Source organism: Haliotis cracherodii, unplaced genomic scaffold, assembly GCF_022045235.1.
Source record: "Haliotis cracherodii isolate W230 unplaced genomic scaffold, xgHalCrac1.p SCAF_8, whole genome shotgun sequence".
Classification (NCBI taxonomy): Eukaryota; Metazoa; Mollusca; class Gastropoda; order Lepetellida; family Haliotidae; genus Haliotis; species Haliotis cracherodii.
The window spans coordinates 59220129-59238013 of NW_027266341.1; the positions used below are offsets into that span (position 1 = coordinate 59220129).

General features: G+C 42.5%; 2 protein-coding genes across 2 annotated transcripts; one reads left to right on the forward strand and one right to left on the reverse strand.

Annotated features, from left to right (window-relative positions):
* Window positions 1-4922: 4922 nt before the first annotated feature.
* Window positions 4923-5535, reverse strand: LOC139450147 (perlucin-like). The gene has a single exon (XM_071231812.1). It carries the CDS (start codon window positions 5472-5474, stop codon window positions 4983-4985), a length of 492 nt encoding a protein of 163 aa, XP_071087913.1. The 5' UTR covers window positions 5475-5535; the 3' UTR covers window positions 4923-4982.
* A 5631-nt stretch (window positions 5536-11166) lies between these two features.
* LOC139451107 (uncharacterized) lies at window positions 11167-17684 on the forward strand. The gene is made up of 5 exons (XM_071232905.1): window positions 11167-11202; window positions 16246-16340; window positions 16543-16610; window positions 16704-16814; window positions 17526-17684. Exons 2-5 carry the CDS (start codon window positions 16289-16291, stop codon window positions 17682-17684), a joined length of 390 nt encoding a protein of 129 aa, XP_071089006.1. The 5' UTR covers window positions 11167-11202; window positions 16246-16288.
* Window positions 17685-17885: the final 201 nt, after the last annotated feature.

Here is a 17885-nt window from a genome sequence, read left to right on the forward strand (position 1 = left end):
TTATATCACGGCGTGTCAGCTTAATGTGGGAGGAAAGCCCAAAGTGATGCAGGTCTCAGACGTTTACCACTTCGGTGAAGCCCACGAGCATGGGTATGGTGCTGACAAACCTAGAAACATAATCGGGGCGAACCGGGATTCGAACCCACAGTCATAGGTTTCTGGTGTGTCCAAGGGACGGAGCTCTGCACAGCGAATCGCGACTGGGCCACCCGTGCCCCCCAAATCTTAATGGAATGCCCATAACATCTGAGAATAAATCCATTCTAGCTTTATGCTGGATTCCTAAGCTTACTGAGAATCAACATAAGAGAGATATAGTGCAGAGCAGACCAAATGTACCACCAAACTTTACAAAACTACTGACAATAATTCTGGCAAAAATCAAGAACGTCATAAGTAAATACTGCCAGAGAATATATGGACGATTAATCTAAATGCATGTGGATCTTGAAAAGTACATAAGATTTACTTGCGATTATATAATCTCAGATGAGCTAATGTTTTCAACACGTTTGATTTCCCCCTCCCTTTACACAACTATCGCTCATGATCAAAGAGAATCATTATCTAATCAATAGGGCCTTTGTTTCTGAAATAGGGTTTTCTGACATTTCATTGCATTCCAGTTTTTTTAATGTAACTACACTCAGATATACGAGATACCCCAATATGCGAACATGCTGATGAACAGTGATTGTACCCATGTCGGGAATCGAACCCGGGTCTTCAGCGCGACGAGCGAACGCTTTAACCACTAGGCTACCCGACCCCCCCCCCCCCCCCCCCCCCCCAGATAACTTATGAATATGGAAAGGGTAATGTAATGTGTTCACTTGTGCTCTCCAGATTAGGTTAGATTAATTCAACAGCTGTCTCGCAGAGCATCAAACATAAAATTTTTACATAATCTATGATGTACTGCAGTCTCTTACTTCAAGCAAGTCCAAGTGACTCCGATCCTCAAATCCTTTCCAGAGAGGAATGGATACAAGACTCTGTCTATTTAAAGCTGTCAGCTCTCATTTGTCAGGACTTGATTTTCCCTGTTGTCATGTGGTTATATATAGAGTGTAAGTTTATTTCTGATGATTGTTAGTGGCAGAATTTACGAAGCGCTCATAAAATGCCGAGCCTTGGTAATGGTTACCCGTCTTTGTACCACAAGGTATCAGTTTCTAGGACATTAGCCGTTCCAAAATAAGAGCGAGACGAGTTCGGTTCAAAGCCTTCTACGACTTGCGACTTATCTACTTGTCCAGTCGGAAAACATCCCCACTTCTGCCTCTTTCCAACACTGTTCCATTCAAAACATTCGACTGTGACATATGTGAGTGCACTTACTGACTTTCAAAACATATTGTGGTAGACATGTGACACATTCAGGACATCTGGTAGTGCACTGACTGACTTTTGAAACATTTTGTGGTAGACATGTGACACAGTCAGGACATCTGTTAGTGCACTGACTGACTTTTGAAACATTTTGTGATAGAAGTTTGACGCATCAGTGACAATGCAATTGATGCAATTCTCTGTTCTGGCTTTCACCGCCCGTGTTTTTTCAGCTGAATAACTTTTCTTTACATGTGTTTGTGACGGTGCCACTGATTGGTTCTACCGGATTTCGCAAACGCCTGGTAACATCACTTGTATCATCACTATTTGGTAGTGGTTCATAAACACATGCTCATGGTATAGTCGGGATCGTACACTCTACTTTAGGAGAGATTACTTATATTTAGGGAGATTAGCATTATTTATTGTTGTGTAATATGGTCTATCAAGTATTGCTGCTGCCACACATTTGACCCATTGTGTTGCTGTTGTTGTTGTGAACCTAATCGTATGTGTTTCAATATAATTAGTTAATTATATATTAATCTTGTGAGGATATTTTACTGATTTCACAGTTCAGTTCATTTTCTGTTTTAACTTCGCGTTTCAACTTTGGAATTAACGCATAAAATCTACCATCCAGAAATCTCAAATTATCTGAACAATAACTCTGTGCGCCAAGATGGAAGCTGAAACGTTTTTATTTCAAATGTTTTCCAAAAGCAGCAGCTTTGGAATAGAACATCAAGACAGGGCAATACTTACTGTATTTAAATGTCAACTGAAAATATACCTTTCAAAAAGCACTTTGCAAGGCATAATGCAAAATATCACAGATATTTTCATTCCAGAGAAGATCTCCATGGCTCTGGCGCTAAAAGCATATGTTTGTGTTGGGCGTTATAGTCATGTACATACAAGATGTGGCTGAAAGGTTTTGAGCCTATGATGGACGACCTTAATGAAGTTTGGCGATTATTTTCATCACAATTTCCTCCCGAGGTCCACACTTCTGCCAACGATGCTGGAGTACCTGGATCTCACTGGTGTAGAAGGCTTCCTCCTGGTGGTGTAAAAAGTCCCCCAAAGCAGAAATGACGTCATCTTATTTTTGCATGATGCTTGCCAGACAGTTCTTTCTTCGTGTTTATGAAGATGTGGAAATCTAAACGGAACAAATTTGGTAAATACGGCAGCCATGACGACAGCAGATTTGTGGACAGGTGCATTGTCCTGGTGGAACACATATTTAGTAAGTTGAGCTATGATATTTTCATGCTGTTACCTAAGCAGGTTAGCACATAATTGACCGTTAGTGATCAGACCTTTTGGGAGGCAGTCCACCAGTTCTATTGCTTTGGAATACCAGCAGATTCAGATAGAACCGACTTTGCCTTCGTCAGAGGAGACACATTACATATTTAGTCTCTGATATTGGTGAACCAAGATTCATCCATGGTTACAAATCGCTCAACAAAATCAGATGGGTCAACTTTAAAATGACGTAAATTCTCACGAACGAGAGAAAATGAACGTGGAGTGCTGACACTTTTGTCATGGCAAGGTCATTTCTTAGAACGTCGTCAACTAGGTGACGGTTGGTGAGTCGTCAATCTTGTCATGTATTCTGTATTGCTTAGTGGTGGCAGTTAAAGGTTTCCTAGATTTTGATCATCTTGGATGTTCTGTCTTCTTCTCGTGGTTCTGCGTTCAGTTGAAGATACTTGATGACAGTGTGGTGGCCAGTTTTGTCCATTTGTATCAACTGAAAACATCTAGTCACCATTATTCCTGCAGAAATATGCTGCCTGGTTGTGTATTTGGGTCCAATGCTGGGAGTACGCATGGAAAGTATTGTACTTTAATGGATGCAAACTTTTATGGGCGCTTTATACATCATTCGTAGTTAGGCGTAGTTAGTGAGATGGTTGCCGAGAGACAAACGAGGGCGTACTATGATCCAGAATATGTCGTCTAGAAAAGGATATGGCTTCCAATTTATGTCTGTTATATAAATAATAAACCGATCAGTGCTATACAGCGATGCAGCATAATGTTATATGCCCATCACAGATTGCGAAACATTATTAGTAAAGGCACATTTTCTGTCCAATCGTGGCATTAATTGGATTAGGAACATGCACAACCTAAGCCATGCATCTTCGGACAGGGAAGTGCTCTGTAGAATTTGTTTATTTGGATTCCCACAGCACGTGTTAAGATTTGTTTAGAGGTGAGAAGAATTGAGGTTTTGATGTTATGTTCAAGATTATTTTACTAATATACTGACGTGCATGCACGCGTGTGTTTGACTGCTTGTTCTATTCCTGACTTGCACAGGTGTCATAATAAAGGAGCACTGAGATACCATGCCGCAGTGCCAGATGAATGGCCTACTCAGAAAAAGCCTGTCCTTGGATGCAAGTGGCATATTTTGATGTCGTGTGGTATGGCGAGGCTGGGGGGTCGAACCACCTACCTTCCGCGCTCCCGGGAGATGCTGTTGAGGTTTAGAAGAACTAAAACGAGCAAGACTCGTGCCGAGGTGGATTTCAAGACAAAACAATTTTTGAGCAGGGTGATACACATATCAATATAAGTCCCTTATCCGTTGCTTTTAAGCATTCAACTTGTTTGTTATTGCACCGTCTGGCAGATATGGGTATCTAGATCATACCCATTGAAATCGTGAAGTTGGAGAAAACAATTCCCAACACATAGAGAAATGGTGTAACCATGTGTCCAACGTCGACTCTATGGTCAAAGATAGCGTTGTACTCCATTGACTTCCTGCACACGTCAAAATGGCCGACAGGGCTGATTTCCTAAGGATTGTCACGGAACATGTGGTCATATTTGGTGGACGGATGGCAATTAAAAGTGATCATAGAGGTTGGCTTTACTTTATGGGGTACTTTATGGTGTCCAACGTCGACTCTCTGGTCTTGGATCTTGTATACTTGAAATGCCTCCTCCCATGTCCCGCACCAGTTGAGCGAAGGAATGCACAGTGAGAGACCATATTTGTTGTGATTCAGTGGCTCTAGGGGCTGGGAATAGTGGTGACACATGAACGTGTCGTGGTGACACATGAACGTGTCATATGTACCATGACATCTGACAAAAGACATTCCTGCAACATCAACCGCATTGCTCCATCGTTAATTGTGAGGCTAATGACATCAAAGTGAAGCATGGTTTAGGACAGCAGCTTGGGGTGTGTTATGTAGATTCTGGTAACACGTCTGAGAGGCTCAGACACAGTTGTGTATGTGTAGCCTCATCTGAACCACACCTGGTGGAACCTCCCTCCAACCCAACCCCAAAACATTATGTGTTTCTTGTGTTTTACACTTCAGTTAGTGTTATTCCTGTAACATGTCGTCAATAAATAATCGAATCTGGACCAGACAGACCAGTGGTTTATATCATGAGCTACATCCATCCCGTCCGGTCATCTGTTGATCAACCAAGTCTCCTACAAGCGTATCTGTCCAGTGTGCATAGTTATATCAGTGGAAACTTTTATAAATGTATATCACTTAATTTATTTTACATACGTTCAAAATGAATCATTGGTCAATAAACACATACTTTAGAAGTTCATAAATTGCATGAAATAGATTGTCACCTTTGATGAACATTTATCCGACAAGACTTTCAGATCCAGCAGCCTCTATTTCACAGACGAAATTGTGACGAACATCACAGAAATCATCATTCCACTTGAAACCGAGACTTCTCGTCATGGTCAGACAAGCTTGGCTTTCGCCATTTTTGGTTGTGTACGATGGCGACCCCGCTGACCACCATTTCTGCCCAACTTTGCCTCCCTCGAATCCTCGCTGCCAGTCCCCCTTCACGAGGTAGTCCAGGGCCCCCAACCACACGTACCCGGTACTCAGACTTGATGATGATGTGTGCAGGAACCCCTCGAGGAACGTCTGTTCTGACGCTGTTTCCACATACGCCAGATGGGCACCGACGGCTTGACAATACACGGCAGCCTCTGCCCAGCTTGCTTTGATGAGAATAAGTGCATAACAGGAATCATCATGGCGTAAAAAGCCTGAAGGACATTCTGCAATAGACCCAGCCACTGTACACAGCAAGACCAGCAGGTTTAGAGGGAACATCCTACTTAACACAAGACGTAGACAGTTGTGTCGTCGGCGAATGCTGTAGTGCCAAGTTAAAGTCTGTTCGTGACAGACTTGTCTTATCTAATATTTGGACCACTTTAAAATAGGTGCAGCTCAGCTGTTGTTTGGCTGCTCTCAGAATGAGATAAACTCTGTTACCTTACCAACATACACATTTCACAGAAACAATTCTCAAACAAACACCTGTTTACTGTAAGAAACTATCTGTTTTTTGTTTTATTTCCGTTGAATATCCAATTGTCATTTACAGAAAGTAATATGTGGTTTGTCTTAGGTTTAGACTTTCCTGCTGTCATGTAACAAACAATTCAAGTGGGACAATCTGTGGCAGGTCGTGTAAGCGACTGTTGACACTTTACTCAAGGTTAAACCCTCTGAACTATGTCAGCGTTACAAAAGAACAGTGCAAGCATTCAACAAAAATGTTTCCATTTTGTTTTCCCAAGATGTAAGGAGTAGCCAGATTGACAGACAGTTTGTTAACGTCTCACCCTATTTTTCATATATATATATACATAACTTAAACTGCACAGGAACGAAGATGAGCCACTTCAATCCGAGTTATGGTTGGTTGGTTGGTTGGTTTGTTGTTTAACGCTGCACTCAGCAATATTCATTATGAGACAGTGGTATTAACGTGTATTTAAAAAACGCAGCATACCCTATATAAGGGTTATAAAAGTTGTAGTGGGTAGAGGACATATGTCCTCAAGAATTGACTTTCACTTTGTGTGGATGAACGTGAAGCGAGTGGGGAGCTTGTGACAAAAAGTGAAAGTCAGTTCGTTGAATGCTTAGGTTACCATTTTTGTGTGTGCATTGTTACGTTATTTCATTTAGTACAAGAAAACTCTTGTGTACCCGTCATCTATATAACTACATCGTCAGATGAGCAATACCTCAGTCAGTCGCAAAGATAGCGTGGACTTCCAGCACAGTCAAAATGGCCGACACGGCTATTACCTGAGGATTGTCACGGAACATGTGGTCATATTTGGTGGACGGATGGTAATTTAAAGTGATCTTAGAAACCTATTATGTGGGTATCGCCATTATGAAAAGATGTGTTTTCTGCCAATGGAAAAAACCTGGAAAGAGGTTTTACATTTTTACCAAAAGCCTGGGATGAGGTTTTTGTAAATTTTGTAAAACCTCATCCCAGGGTCTTTGTAAAAAGGTAAGACCTCCATACCAGGTCTCGCCACTGAAAGAAACACATTCCCGATACACAATGATTTTTCATCTCAGGGTCTTAATTAAAGGCACATACCCGGACTTCTGCACAAAGACAACAGAAAACAACAGCCAGTAACATCCTTTAATGAAAGTTAAATGTAAAGTAGAGAGACCCTTTGGGGGATAGACCTTCCAGACTTGCCTCAGTCGTTGAGTCTACAGAGGTACCTGCCGAAGTACCTGCAGAAGTAGCTGTCTCAGTTGCGGAAGTAGTTGTCTCAGTCACTGAAGTTGGTGGCGCACAAGACACTGTCTCCGTCTTTTTAGGAATCTTCCTTCCGATAATGTCTGAAGCCTTGGACTTTAGATCGTCGCTGGTGCGTTTGTAGATGCGGACAGCACTACTCAGGTGCCCTAAAAAATATTTGTTATAGTTAATTACAACAAAGTATACAACCGTATGTTCTAAATATCTATAAAGCATTAAGCCACTTTAGAAAATATGGCTACATCAAAATACATTTTTACAGTAAAAATTAACCATTTCTATACGCTTGTTAAAGGCGTTTCATTTTATTCACAGATAATATTCGAAACAGTGATAATCATAAAATATTGGTAAAGGACTGTCCTATACATTGAACTAAACTTAACAGTTTGTTCGCAAATCTTCTGTTTGCAAATCTGCTGCTCGCTTACTTCCGCCACCTTCTAAATACGCCAACGGCCCAGTCGTTCTTGTATTTGGTCTTTTGGGGAACACATACGTCCAGTTTATTCTGAAGTTCTTCTTCAGACAATGGAGATGCAAAACGAAAGTGAAAATCATCTGCGTCGTCACTGACATCCTTAGTTTCCACAAACTTACTTTGGGTTAGAAATAGGTCTCCGCCTTCCTCCTCGCTCGACATCTCGAACTCAACTGAGAAAGACAACCACGTGTTCTTACCGCATGTATCGCACGTGCACGGTTCGAGTTCTTTCTATACGCTTATCCTGTCAATAGCGATGTAGTAAATCCCCGTTATAGTGCCCTAAATGGGAGACAATTAAATTTGCAGTAATTCTAAACGTTTAACGGTTTCTAAGCCGTATAAAACACTCCTCGTCGGTTTTGGTAGAGAATGTTAAACCTCGGGAGTCGGGAAATCCCTCCTCCCGAGGTTTTACATTCTCTACCAAAACCTCTAAGTCGTGTTTTCTCCATTACATAGAGGTTGACTTTACTTTATGGGGTACTAAATATGGGGATGCTCTGTTCGCCAGTCGGTGGAATCGTTCCATTCCAATTATTGTACATTTGTTTTAGGTGTTGGTAAAACTGTATCAAATACAGCAATATTGTCAGAATGTAGTAGATATAGATTATATGTTGAATATCATCTGAAATGTAAAAAATACTAGTGAAAGGTATTTCATATAACAGATGGCAGATACTCTCTGTGTTTTGGGTTTTCATTGTAACATAAAAGTAGGTATGTTCTCTGATCTGATTGGCTAAAATATGTTGTCGAATGAACACTGATTTTTTTGTTCCCATCACATGCATGTATACAGTATGAGTCATAATTATTGAGAATTGAAAAATCTTTAAAATTGTAAATATGAAAATTACCCCCCCCCCCCCCCCCCCCAAAAAAAAAAAAACCCAACAAAACAACAACATATTTTAAGTGAGCACAAACCTTCTTTAATCACATCACAGTAACATCAATATTATATCAGACAACCATTTACTTCCAAACACAGTTTTATACGATTGGGCATACTTCCTATGAGAGAGGTTAGAGTCTCGTGGGTGAGAGAGTCCCAATATCGCACCACCTCGCTCTTCATGTCATCAACGATTTGTCAATCCCTTTTGGTTCACCGACTCCTTCATGAGTCCCCACACATTTTCTATAGGATTTAAGTCCGGGCTGTAGCTAGGCCAGTCCAAAACGGTCACATTGTTGTCCACAAACCACTGACGCGCATGTCTTGCAGTGTGTTTTGGGTCATTATCATGTTGCAAAATCCAAGTATTTCCATAAAAAACATCTGTATTTGGGATTAGGTGAGCTTCCAAAATGTCTGTATACCTTTCACTGGTTAAATTACCCCCAAAGACACACATGGGCGTCGTTCCAAGTGAAGATATCCCTCCCCAAACCTGAAACTTCGGACTGTACTTTGGTCTCTGGTACAATGGAACGGAATGACATTTTGTCCACATTTTAACATTGTTAGGATACACCCATACAGAGCTTTCATCTGTGAAAATAACACTGTTCCAGTCAAAGTTTTCATGTGCCAAACACCACTCTACACGTCTATCCTTGTGTCCTTGTTTCAAGAGCGGAGAAGCAATTTCTTTCTTTTTTCCCCATCCAAGTTCAATCAAATTTCTTCTTACTGTAGATTTGGATACATTTACTGTCCCTCTATTTACCATTTCATGTTGGATATTTGTGATACTCGCCCTACTGTTTTTAGGAGCCAAAATACCCAGTCTCAAACGATCACCAAACACCAGTTTTATAGGTCTCCCCGCTCCTTTTCTGTGCTCAATTCCTGAACCATTCTCAATATTCTTCTTAACTCTATACACTGTAGAAAGAGGAGTGTCTGTGCTCTTTGCAAATGTAGCAGCATCAGTGATGCCTTCATCATGGAGCTGTAGAATCAACCTTCTTTTCTCCTCTGCACTCATTTCTGACATATATCAGGAAAAGTCGTCTGCTCCATAATCAAGGGAGATAACTCTAATTTGCAACTTCTAAAATTGAAGAAGAGTTGCTTCCCTTTGACCATACCTCAATTTTAAACACGTGTCAATATTGATATTTTATGCATGCTTCCATGAATATGACATTAAAATTCACAATCATTTTGAGCCAGACTATACATTCATTAATGGAACTATTTTTGAAATCATCATCATGGAGGAACAGATGGAAATTTTCCCTGACTTCCACATCAGAGATTTTGATGAAATATTGAGCAAATGGGACGACGAGACATTTTCTGAAATAATTCAAGAATTTGAAGGTAAATGAAATTTTTCTTGTTCCATTAATTACACAATCATAATCATAATTGATGTAATTTTCTTTGGCAAATTCCTTTCCAAAAAGGATCACATTCATACTGCTAAGCGATGATATTCTCAGAAGTCAAACAGAAGACAAATGAGCCTATTTCCAAACCTTAAAAATGCACTCAAACCTCGGTCGGGCATTTGCAATTCAAGGGAAGGTAACTTTGTATAATTTTCTGTCCACAATGAATCTCAGATTTTATGGTGCTTTAGTTTTAATATTGACAAGCGTTGCATGCCCATGCCATGATCGCTGATCAACTTCGCATAGCAGCTCCTACTTTAACACTAACTTTAACCTAACCCTAACCCTCCAACACATCTCTCCAACACATACCCATCTCTCCAACACATCCCCGTCTCTCCAACATATCCCCGTCTCTCCAACATATCCCCGCCTCTCCAACACATCCCCGTCTCTCAAACATATCCCCGTCTCTCCAACACATCCCCGTCTCTCCAACATATCCCCGTCTCTTTAACACACCCCTGTCTCTCCAACATATCCCTATCTCTCCAACACATCCCCATCTCTCCAACATATCCCCGTCTCTCCAACATATTCCCGCCTCTCCATCACATTCCCGTCTCTCCAACATATCCCTATCTCTCCAACACATCCCCGTCCTCCAACACATCTCTCCAACATATCACCGTCTCTCCAACACACACCTGTCTCTCCAACATATCTCCGCCTCTCCAACACATCCCCGTCTCTCCAACATATCCCCATCTCTCCAACACATCCCCATCTCTCCAACATATACCCATCTCTCCAACACATCCCCATCTCTTCAACATATACCCATCTCTCCAACACATCCCTATCTCTCCAACACATCCCTATCTCTCCAACATATACTCGTCTCTTCAACACATCCCAATCTCTCCAACACATCTCCGTCTCTCCAACAGATCTGGTAAGGCATGCCAAATTTTTACCTATTAAAACGTGTGCCCTCCCTGCAGATTCAGGACTTTCCTCAGCTGTAGAATTTAGGTCTTCTTCTGGGAGAGTTTGTTTGACTTTAATTAATCTTATGCTTGTCGTGAACAATAAAGGTGGCGGTGTTAGATAGATAGATAGATAGATATCTCCAACATATCCCCGTCTCTCCAACACATCCCCGTCTCTCCAACACATCCCCGTCTCTCCGACACATATCTCCGTCTCTCCAACACCCCCCCGTCTCTCCAACATATCCCCGTCTCTCCATCATATCCCCGTCTCTCCAACATATCCCCATCTCTCAAACACATCCCCGTCTCTCCAGCACATCCCCATCTCTCCAACACATCCCCATCTCTCAAACACATTCAACACATCGCCACCAATCAATAAGCGTGGGTGTATTTGACAGTTGCTAGGGGAGAAGCGTCCCGTTACCCGGAAGTGATTACAGAAGGTCGGCGTGAACAGGTGATCTGACGCGGCGCCGACGACAGGTGAGTGAATTATGTCTTTGACCCTTCTGTGGTGTTGTCACTGACACCTGGTGTCGGGACAGGGTGGTCAGATATTCTGGTTAGAGACTGTCGACACTGTCGTAATCTCCAGCCCAGTAAATTGTCACGTCTCTCACCTCAGCGGAAAATCGTAAATCATTCTGACGCTTTTTTGAGCTGTTATCATTTACCATGTGCAGGTTTGTTTTGGTTGATCTGGGCCGTGTATGAATGAGAGGTTCTGTGTCTAACACTCTGTTTATGTCTCATGAAGGACTCCCAATATAACCACGGCACAGATTATAGGCATGTGTACTATAGTGCAATCACTGATGCGGGACGTGCTTAGCGCCCATCCTCTATATATAGATTTCCAAGCGAGGGATCCAGAATGAACCTGCTATTGTTAACACTAAATTGTGTTGGCATTGTAGTGAGGGGCGATTATCACAACAGTCATTGTAAGGAGACCGAAGTACTGCTAACAGGACGAACTGGGACAAAATATGGTTTCTGCTATTTATATCTTCTGTTACACTTGGTACAGAATCAAAACAACGTATCATGTATCAATAATGTTTTAAAGACAAATTTAGTTCCTTTGTTGTTTAATGCTGCACCCAGCACCCAGTCTGGACCAGACAATCTAGTGATTGACATCATGAGCATCGATTCACGCCCGTGAGACAACCGGAGATATGACCAGTTGAATTCTTTATTTTCTTGTCACAGCCCGGTCCAGGGGCATTGGGCTGCTAGCCGGGTCACATTGGGACCACCACTTACAGCTCTATTGGAAGTGTAATGCAATCTGATCGGGAACATTTCAACTTTGAGCATATTTCTCTTCCAACAAACATCAGCTGCACCTTTCTTTCACTGAGAAATTGTAAAGACTGTTTACTCCCGAGAAATTAATAATATTTTGACAAATATACATATCCTGTTTATCATATTGTCAATATGGTTAAATCCTCCATGACAGCAGGTTGTTGTATGTTACTAACACAACCCTGCATTTCATACCCTCACAATCCGAGATATGAGATTAATGTTACAAGTATTACAGCAAATATTCCTTACAACTTATAACACTTCCTGATTGTCCTAATGTCGCCAGATTGATAAAACCTATAACGCTCCCTGATTGTCCTGATGTCGCCAGGTTGATAAAACTTATAACACTTCCTGATTGTCCTAATGTCGCCAGATTGATAAAACTTATAACGCTCCCTAATTGTCCTAATGTCGCCAAGTTGATAAAACTTATAACGCTCCCTGATTGTCCTAATGTCGCCAGGTTGATAAAACTTATAACGCTCCCTGATTGTCCTAATGTCGCCAGGTTCATAAAACTTATAACGCTCCCTGATTGTCATAATGTCGCCAACACAATGGTCAAAACAAAGTGTTCAAAATCAAAATACACACAAAGAATTGTATTATGTAGTATTCTTCACATGACATAATGATTCTTACACAAATGTCTGAGAAATGTGCAACGATCTCATTAAAATCAGATCTTAGTTCTCTCTGCTGCTAAACAAAGATCTGAGGATATCCCATTGCGGATCGGCCGACCTTGCGCGAACTTTGACCGACCAATGGATTATGACCAATCAGAAGGCAGCTTTCTCATGTTTTACGGCACAAATTTCAAATTGGCGACTACGCTTCGAAACATATTTTGATAAATTCTCGATTACAAATTTTAAACCTGAACAAATAAACATTCTGGAATGGCTAATAGATGGTCTAGATTGTAAGGATTCAGTCGTTAAACCCGTAACAATCGTTCGGAATACCCCATGTTAGAATTTTCGAGATTGCATGATTAGAAACCACATTCTGACTGTCACTTTCATGATCTGGTAAGCAACGCACTGATTGGTCGGATGAAAGGTCATTCTGACGTGACCCCTAATGGGATGTCCTCAGATCTTTGTTTAGCGGTAGCAAGAACTAAGATCTGATTTTTATGAGATTGAATGTGCAAGAAAGGACATTTTCAATATTGCTGCCCTGGTTATGCTGAAAATAGGATAAGAATTCTGTGAACAAGTTTTAGAAATACCCTTGAAAATCCGGGGTAGATAAGATCTTCAGCAACCTGTGGTTGCCAAAATAGGTGATTAACCTGATCGGGTGGTCTGGCTCGCTGATTTGATTGATGTATGTCATTGTATCCCAATTGAGTAGATGGATGCTCATGATGTCAATCACTGAATTGTCTGGTCCAGACTCGTTTATTGACAGACCGCCGTCATATACCTGGAATATTGCTGAGTGTGCCATTAAACAACGAACACAAACAAACAAACAAACAAACAAACAAGAAATACCCTAGTCAGCACAGGCCTGGCACAGTTTCAGCATCAGAGGCACCTAGGTTTCTGGGGACATGTGGGAAATGAAAGAGTTTACCACGGACAGATGGACGGACGGACAAAGTACCAGAGAATCAGCTCGCTTCAACCCTTGGTTCAGTTCAGCTGAAGATTCACAGAGATCATTATCATTTTGACAATAACAGCCGTAGATTAATAGAACAACCTCCGCTGCAACACCCATCAAGGTCATGACATCTGCAAGAAACAAGTTTTGTTAAAAAATTTAGAGTGAGTGAGTGAGTATGGTTTTACGCCGCTTTTAGCAATGTTCCAGCAATATCACAGCGGGGGACACCAGAAATGGGCTTCACACATTGTACCCATGTCGGGAATCGAACCTGGGTCGTTGGCGTGACGAGCGAACGCTTTCACCACAAGGCTACCTGACTAGGACATATGATATATATACAACTTCTGTGCACATGAGTTTTATACAGCTACCATCCAAATGAGGCACCATGTGACTCTTACAAATATTTCATGACTGTCCACAACTTTGGATATTATCATCTTTCCGGTGTCCCCCGCAGTGATATTGCTGGAATATTGCTAAAAGTGGCTCACTCACACACTCCCTGGTGTTTCATGCAGTGTTTTCGTCAACTTGGTAGCAGGTTGAATTAAATAATGTTATGTGTTATCAAGTTAGGAGTTAGTTTCTTTTTGTTTGTTTTTTATTTAAAGAAACCATTAACATAGTTAAAACAAATGTAAAAACAAACACAACTGGACATTGAATGTCTGACACAGGACATTGAATGTCTGACACAGGACACTGAATGTCTGAAACAGGACACCGAATGCCTGACACAGGACACTGAATGTCTGACACCACAGTACACTGAATGTCTGGCACAGTACACTGAATGTCTGACACAGGACACTGAATGCCTGACACAGGACACCGAATGTCTGACACCACAGGACACTGCATGTCTGACACAGGACACTGAATGTCTGACACCACAGGACACTGAATGTCTGACACAGGACACCGAATGCCTGACACAGGACACTGAATGTCTGACACCACAGTACAATGAATGTCTGGCACAGTACACTGAATGTCTGACACAGGACACTGAATGCCTGACACAGGACACCGAATGTCTGACACCACAGGACACTGAATGCCTGACACAGGACACCGAATGTCTGACACCACAGGACACTGAATGTCTGACACAGGACACCGAATGCCTGACACAGGACACTGAATGTCTGACACCACAGTACACTGAATGTCTGGCACAGTACACCGAATGTGTGACACAGGACACTGAATGCCTGACACAGGACACCGAATGTCTGACACCACAGTACACTGAATGTCTGACACAGTACACCGAATGTCTGACACCACAGTATACTGAATGTCTGACACCACAGTGCACTGAATGTCTGACACCACAGTGCACTGAATGTCTGACACAGGACACCGAATGCCTGACACAGGACACCGAATGCCTGACACAGGACACTGAATGTCTGACACAGTACACCGAATGTCTGACACCACAGTATACTGAATGTCTGACACCACAGTGCACTGAATGTCTGACACAGGACACTGAATGCCTGACACAGGACACCGAATGCCTGACACAGGACACTGAATGTCTGACATCACAGTACACCGAATGTGTGACACAGGACACTGAATGCCTGACACAGGACACCGAATGTCTGACACCACAGTACACTGAATGTCTGACACAGTACACCGAATGTCTGACACCACAGTATACTGAATGTCTGACACCACAGTGCACTGAATGTCTGACACCACAGTGCACTGAATGTCTGACACAGGACACCGAATGCCTGACACAGGACACCGAATGCCTGACACAGGACACTGAATGTCTGACACAGTACACCGAATGTCTGACACCACAGTATACTGAATGTCTGACACCACAGTGCACTGAATGTCTGACACAGGACACTGAATGCCTGACACAGGACACCGAATGCCTGACACAGGACACTGAATGTCTGACATCACAGTACACCGAATGTGTGACACAGGACACTGAATGTCTGACACCACAGTACACTGAATGTCTGACACAGTACACCGATGTCTGACACCACAGTGCACTGAATGTCTGACACCACAGTACACTGAATGTCTGACACAGGACACTGAATGTCTGACACAGGACACCGCATGTCTGACACTATACACTGAATGTCTGACACCACAGGACACTGAATGTCTGACACAGGACACCGAATGTCTGACACAGGACACCGAATGCCTGACACAGGACACTGAATGTCTGACACCACAGTACAATGAATGTCTGACACAGGGCACTGAATGTCTGACACAGGACACTGAATGCCTGACACAGGACACTGAATGCCTGACACAGGACACCGAATGTCTGACACAGGACACCGAATGTCTGACACCACACTACACTGAATGTCTGACACAGTACACTGAATGTCTGACACAGTACACTGAATGTCTGACACAGGACACTGAATGTCTGACACAGTACACTGAATGTGTGACACAGGACACTGAATGTCTGACACAGTATACCGAATGTCTGACACAGGACACCGAATGTCTGACACCACAGTACACTGAATGTCTGACAGACTGACACAGGACACTGAATGTCTGACATCATTTCAGAAGCCAATGACCAGACTGCAGGTTCTAGGGCTATAGATTCACCATGGACAAGTCCAGAGGCAAGTCAAGCGAACCTTCAAGGCCGGATCTCACAGGTAATGGAACTACACAGTGTTAATAACAAGTCTCCACTGACAACATTGTCTCATCACTGACTACATTTTGTCTCTCATCTATGTGTCCTGGATGTGTCCCGTATTTCTTATTTGTTTCCTTATGTCTCCTCTATGTGTATCTATCCTGTATGCCTTCTGTATGTTTCCTGTATTATTTCTGTACGTTCCTGGTATTTTGCAGTGACACTGGACGCTCTCGTGGCAGATGAGGCGACATTCCTGGGCCGAATCTCACTTCAGAGACTGAAGGTAATCAATTTGATCATTCCCAGACTGCACTGCCTGCACCTGTTATGTTTCTCAGACTGACAACAGTCCTTCATCTTTGATCTTTCATTTAAGACATTCTTGGAGAAGAAAGCTGAAGAGGGTATTGATACTCTGGACTTTCATGCTAATGGCTACATCACAGATGCTGTCCTCCATGTCCTGCGAGATGTCCTCTGTAACAAGGTGAGGATGTCTCTCTCCCATGTCCACTGTAACAAGGTGAGTCTGTGACTCTCTCCCATGTCCTGCAAGATGTCCTCTGTATCATGGTGAGTCTGTGACTCTCTCCCATGTCCTGCAAGATGTCCTCTGTATCATGGTGTGTCTGTGACTCTCTCCCATGTCCTCTGTAACAAGGTGAGGATGTCTCTCTCCCATGTCCTCTGTATCATGGTGAGTCTGTGACTCTCTCCCATGTCCTCTGTAACAAGGTGAGCCTGTGACTCTCTCCCATGTCCTCTGTAACAAGGTGAGCCTGTGACTCTCTCCCATGTCCTCTGTAACAAGGTGAGGATGTCTCTCTCCCATGTCCTCTGTAACAAGGTGAGGATGTCTCTCTCCCATGTCCTCTGTAACAAGGTGAGGATGTCTCTCTCCCATGTCCTCTGTAACAAGGTGTCTGTGACTCTCTCCCATGTCCTGTTAGACGTCCTCTGTAACAAGGTGATATGGCAGAAACAAATCACTATTTTCCTGAATGGAAACAATTTGATATTAAGTGTGGAACTCTCTCCCATGTCCTCTGTAACAAGGTGTCTGTGACTCTCTCCCTCGTCCTGTTAGACATCCTCTGTAACAAGGTGATATGGCAGAAACAAATCACTATTTTCCTGAGTGGAAACAATTTGATCTTAAGTGTGGAACTGTTCTAATTAAATAAAGCACAATTTTCAGACAAAACGAGAGAAGTACCTGAGTACACTGAAGGTGATGGATCTGACTGGCTGCTTCAACATAACAGACACAGGCGTTGGCTGGCTTGGTGACATCGTGCTCCATGCACCTAACATGACCAAGGTAATGCGCATGAGGATATCTGTGTTGCCATGGTGATATCAAAGGGACAATGACTGCATTCAGATCTGTTATATCCTTGTGACCTCATAAAGATCGCATGGTGATTCCATAGTAATGTCATTGTGATGTTATGGTGATGTCATTGTGATGTCATTGTGATGTCATAGTGATGTCATAGTATGACTTGAGAGTGATGTTGAGTAACTTGCTGATGTTTCCTTGTCCCCTCTACAGGTA